The sequence below is a fragment of the Amphimedon queenslandica genome, unplaced genomic scaffold (genome assembly GCF_000090795.2).
Source record: "Amphimedon queenslandica unplaced genomic scaffold, v1.1 AMPQUscaffold_13145, whole genome shotgun sequence".
NCBI classification, from domain to species: domain Eukaryota; kingdom Metazoa; phylum Porifera; class Demospongiae; order Haplosclerida; family Niphatidae; genus Amphimedon; species Amphimedon queenslandica.
In genome coordinates this window covers 94,576-100,533 of record NW_003546619.1, presented here as the reverse complement: position 1 = coordinate 100,533, position 5,958 = coordinate 94,576, and the positions used below count along the sequence as shown (strand labels likewise).

Here is a 5,958-nt window from a genome sequence, read left to right as displayed (position 1 = left end):
TTGATCACGACACATTTAGGACCACTGTATGTTAAAACCACTGTATGTTAAACTTCCTGTTACTGAAAAAGTGTCAGAGAAAGTTGAAAAGTTCTATCAGACATACTTAGTTCCTCAGTGCCTTAGTGCCATAGATGGCACGCACTGAAATAAAGCAACCATTACTGAATTCATCAGATTATATAAATAGAAAATCTCGTTTTTCTCTGAACATTGAGGCTCTCTATGATTATTATTGCTGCTTTTTAAATGTAGCAGTGAAATGGACTGACTCAGTTCATGATGCTAGAATGTTTAGTCAGTCCAGATTGAATGAACTCTTAAAGAATGAAGTTATACCTCCATGCTGGCAAAGAATTTGTGATGAAGATATACCTATATTTATTATAGGTGATCCAGCTTACCCATCAATGCCTTACCTTATGAAGGAATATGCGGGTGGTGGAATGAATCGTCAAGAGCAGTATTTTGATTTCAGATTGTGTAGCACAAGAAATGTTACTGAATGTGCCTTTGGTCGATTAAAAGCTAGATTTGCATGTTTAAAGCATGCAATGAATATAAACTTGGATGACATACCTTTCATTATATATGCCTGTTTTGTTGTGCATAACTACTGCGAATAACATAATAAATCAATGAAGAAACCATAAAGTTGGGAATCACCTATGATCGTGACTTTCAACCTTTGTTATCTACTAATCGATCTTCCAGTAGTAATGAAACAGAAGGGAAAAGAGTGAGAAGAGCATTAACTCATTATTTTAACACTTAAAAAATGATTATAAAGAATGAATAAATGCTACAATGAAACATAATCACAATAGTTAAACCTAATAATGGAACAGAATCACAATGATTAAACTTAAGAGAACTGTACATGTCATTGGTTTTTGTAATCATTGAATGGGGGGAAGATATGGTTGAGCTACGATTACTGTATGAGCAAGGAGAGACTTGCATATAGGAATGGAAGGGAGGAGACTGGGAAGAGTACATATTGCGGGGTTGTTGCTGTACCATCAGCATTCGATTAAGCAGTACAAAACCATTAGCTATAGACTCACTAAGCTTTTCCATGTTTCGTGACATTCTTTCCATGTTTTCTGCATATTTCCTATCCATTTGTTTTACAAGTCATTTCTTAATCTGTAACTCTTCTTTAGCCCAACATAAAAGTTTTGTATAAACAGGTAGTTTACATTTTAACTTCTCTTGCTTATTGTTCTTCAACATGTCATCAAGAAACTGTCTTCTTTGCTTAGTAGATTGATTCTTTTCTACATTCATGTTGACCCCCTCTCCCAATTGCAGCTAATCAGACTCACTATTATTTAGATTGGAAACTCCACTGCATTCGGCAGAAGTTGATGTGTCTTCTGTAGCTGAAGACATACTTTCATTGGTAGCATGTGACTTATCCCCAACTACTAACTTTAAGTCATTGGATACCAGAAACTACTATTAGTGCTTCTGAAAAGAGCTGCAATTTTGGCGATTTGCTCTGGGGTTCCACCAGCAAACTTATAGTTGCAAGGTACCTCAAGGCCTCTTTGTAACAAATCCCTGTGTGCCTTCTAACACTATTGACAAAGCATTGTATTACAGTATTGGGTTTGTTTAGACAGTATTGGGTGTATTGGGTTTGTTTAGCATAGCCTTGATATAACTTTGAGGACATGTCCCACAATAATACCTGATTTGTACGCAGACACAGCATAGCAGATATGAGGATTGTTCATATGTGGGCTACACACCAGCTCCTCACCCATACAAGGCTCCCACATGTCTTTGTAAATGGGAAGACCACGAATTTAGCTACATACTTGAACCAAAGTTAGAGCATTGACTACTGATGATTTTGATAGCTAAGATAACTTCCCTCCTAATGTAAACAGGTGGTCAATTGTCATAGCGAAGCTCAATAGGCTTCCATGGTATTTAATTAAACTTCTTTATTACTTTTTATCACCACTAATATTAGCAGCCACAAATATAACCCAACCTACGGTACACAGTGATTTGTGGGGAGCATATAATGGCATTGATAGGTTACATAGACATAACTATACCCATCATACTGTCAACCATTCCCAACATTTTGTTGACCCAGTCACAGGAGCTTATACCCTGTGTCTGAAATCCATGTGGAGTCAGTGCAAATGGATGATGAGAAAAAAGCAAACAATGCATTCTCAACTGTTCCATACATACATGTACCAGCTTCAAGTTATGTGGAGAATAAAGTTCGACAGTCCTCACCAAAATGCATTTATCAATATCATTTCTAGTATAGTAGAATAATACCCAATGATATAGTGTATTCTCTAACCGTACCTAGAACTATAATGGTATAGTAATTAAACAGGCAGTAAATTTAAGACATATAATTACACTTTCCATCTGTTTCAAAAGGCAAGTCATTGGTTTTCAGGGTCCTATTTCTTACTCCCTTTGCTTTTTATCACTAGCATTCTCTGGTTTCTAGCTGTTGCTGTTTTATGGAGTATGAAAAAGTTTTGTCGGCCATTTTGTGAACACACCCACTGGGCCAATCACTGTTGCACCGGAAGTATGTGGGCGTTGGCCACGCCACTTTGTCATTATTAATGAGGTAGTACACAGTCTTCAGTAAAACCGACATCTGTGATGGGCAAAACTATGTACTATGAATGTGAACCTGGCAATAGCAGTGATCCTTATGCTGTGGCAGTGATCAAGAACATTATCGTCAGCCATGTGTCAAGGACGATTTTGGCTGTCGGTTTCTTGTTTCTACGACATGAAGCACACACTGTATCTGCAACAGTTACCGGTAAGAGTAAGTACTCTAGTGATATGCAACAGGTTACTTTGCAGATCCCATGCACTTCAATATTTTTAGAAAAAGTGTTCATTCAAAGAGTTGAAAAGTTGTCAACCTCTTGCTCACTTCTTAAACTTACTGATCCCTATGAAGATGATGACACTTAACCTCCACGACCTTTAAAATTTGATCTCGACAAAATAAATGATCAAGCAAATGATCTAGAAGACAACGAACAGATTTGGCAAGATGTTACATGCAATCAATGGTACTATAGGCTCAAAACAGAGGACAAGAATATTGTTTTTTGAATAAATGGTTAAACGATTAACAACTTTTGCCCAAGCTATATTAAAACAACAGATTTGTAATAGAAGGTTTAGAGACTACTTGTTACGCATCAAGGCCCTCCTCATGTCACAATCCAGTGCAAAATTTCAATAGGGGCCATAATCACTGGATTGTAGCATCCACTGTTGAAAGTGGTAAAGAAGTGTCTGTCTATGATTCACTCTATACATTTCTTGCAGGGATACTGTCGCCACGTACGGATATTTGCACACTTTTCGTACAATGGATGAGCAAATATGATTTTTGGGGACTAAAAGTCATATTTCTTTAAAAAATGGCAGAAGATATGCAAAGTTTATAAGAGTGTTGATATTGACATGCTGAAGAATTGAGAGAAAGTCCTGCTTAGGTAAGATATCTGATAAAGGCCAGAGAAGAGCTCAGAAAAATATGGACTGTAGCAATCCTGGCTACATGGTCAAACTCACCAGTCAAAATGACGCTAGCCTTTTACCGATGGCAGACTTCGTGAAGAAATTGTAATATAGTACCTACCTCTTTGCTTGGTGGAGATAACCATAAAGCATAATTTGTTGAAGTATCAGAGCTCCAGAAGCAAGAGTCACACAAAAAAATGTTGCTTTATTACATAATTGTACGCCCGCAGCCACTTGTGGTTATAAACTTTCCATGTACTAGCTCTTCCATTAACTGCACCAGTATCCAATTAATGCAGAATCAAGACATTATATAAAAGAAATTTGGTCATGGTTTAGTCATAAAAATGGAAAAGTGCCCTCAACAAATTTGAAGCTGTGACTGCAGTGTTCTTGCAATAGCAATGAGCACCTTGATTGTTATCAATTAAAAATCCCAGCTAAATTTGATCAAACACAAATGAGGCAACACCTGTTAGAATGCTTACAGCAGTTAAAACTGAAAAGTTTGGCATAACGCATTTTTAATAAATAATTATAATATACAATAAACTTGAAGATATTTAATAATGTGCATGCAATATTACTGTATAGTTAATTATTTTTTAATTAGTAAATCTATAGCTTGTTGAATGCCTACTTCACAATATCCATCGATATCAATTTCAGGCTTTTGTTCAAGTGTAAGCCAAGAATGGATTATCCAAGAGTACTTGTACTCTTTATTTTTCAGGTAGACAAATACACGTTTATGCCTTGCATTGCTATTTCTTTTTCCAGTTGCTTTTCTACTGATTCAGCATACCATGATCCATATCCCTTCCGCAACTCATCTTTTAATGACTGATTGACTGAGATATCCATCGGTTGTAACTTGTCAATGGTATTAGCAGGAACTAAAACATGATAAGTTTTTAGCAGCTCCGTAAACTCTGAAGTTGTCTGCCCCTCAAAGCAATCAAATATAGCTAAGGTAAGGCAGCGTATTGCTTAATTGTAGCTCTTTTCTCTTCTCATTCAGAAATGGAAAAATAATCTTCGTAACATATCTTTTCATATTTTCGTCAGAAGACCAATGACTCTGGAAGTGCCAGCTATTAAGCCACTGAACCAGTGGTGGATCTGGGGTGAGAATGATGGTAGGGCAAAAATTAATATTCATGAGTAGGTGTCTTATGAATAGTTATTAAAGGTTAATTACTTTTAATTAATGATGTTTAAATCAATTAATACAGTATTACAGATGTGTTCTTATCTCCACCTTCAAATCTATTAAAAACATCTTCCATTAAGATATCACTACTAAGCTCTTTTTTCGATGGACAGTAGTGAGATGTTAGTGAGTCTTTGTTCGGACATAGTACTTCTCAGATAATTCTTAATTCACTTTAAAGCAGAAAAGGACCTTTTACATTGTGCTGTGCTAACTGCTAGTGTCAAAGCAATACGAAATATTTGTGTAAGAGTAGGGAAGGCAAATTAAAGAAGTTGGATTCAACTAGAAACATCGACAACAGCCTCTGCTTTATCAGAGGAGTCAGAAATAATCCTTTTGGCAAGCACACACCTGCTATCAAGAAGATCCTGGCTAATGCCAAAAAAAGATGCCGTGAACTTTAGAAGAGATGAATCAAGGAAGTGAGTAGATTTTGAATTACATGCTTGTAACGACTTCATAATGTCTATATTAGTATGAGAAAACGTATCTATTTCTGACAGCATATGATCAATCACTGGGATATATTTGCAAATTTTAAGAAAATCAGAATGATTGATGTCATCATGATAACCTGAAGACTCATATGCAATGTAATCTTCTTGCAATGCCAGAGGCCTAGCTTATCTTCTTTTTCATCTCTCTTCAACTTTGATACCATGCAATACTGCAACTTCTGGTATGTATTTGTATGTTTGATCCCAAGATTCATCAGCTTTGATTTTTTTAGAGTGTTAGTTGTTCATGCTATAAGTTGAGCACCACTGATGTAATCTATTACAAAGCTCTGCATTTCATTAGACAGTGACTTCGTTATTCTCATAATACGCAAAAAATATTATGACATGAAAGAAACTTAAAGCTGGTGACATGATGGAACAGGCCACCAGCTTCAACTGCTTTTTGTTTGTCACTTTCTTCTCCTATACCCTCCAGTGTTGCTAACGCAGCATCAAATGTACTGACAATAGTTCCTAGTGAGAAATACCTACACACCCACCTTGTTTCACACAGACTTTCAAATTGCTTTGGCTGCTTAGCTGGATAAAGTTCCTTCTGCTTCTCCATAAAATCATGAGATTTCCTGGTAGGCATGAAGTTATAAAGTAATTGAAGAAGGGAAGAAATCAGAACAATGGGAGTTACTTTTGACACAGTCAACTAGTACGAAATTGAGACAAAGAGCATGGCAGTAGATGTAAATAGCC

The 5,958-nt window shown here is 36.3% G+C and overlaps 1 protein-coding gene across 1 annotated transcript; it reads left to right on the top strand.

The window, feature by feature from the left end:
- The first annotated feature begins 134 nt into the window (after nucleotides 1-134).
- LOC109584948 (protein ALP1-like) lies at nucleotides 135-626 on the top strand. The gene has a single exon (XM_020000860.1). It carries the CDS (start codon nucleotides 135-137, stop codon nucleotides 624-626), a length of 492 nt encoding a protein of 163 aa, XP_019856419.1.
- The last annotated feature ends 5,332 nt before the right edge of the window (nucleotides 627-5,958 follow it).

Bases quoted from the DNA above. Each gene is read 5' to 3' on its own strand.
- LOC109584948 (XM_020000860.1), top strand. From the start codon at position 135: ATGGCACGCACTGAAATAAAGCAACCATTACTGAATTCATCAGATTAT.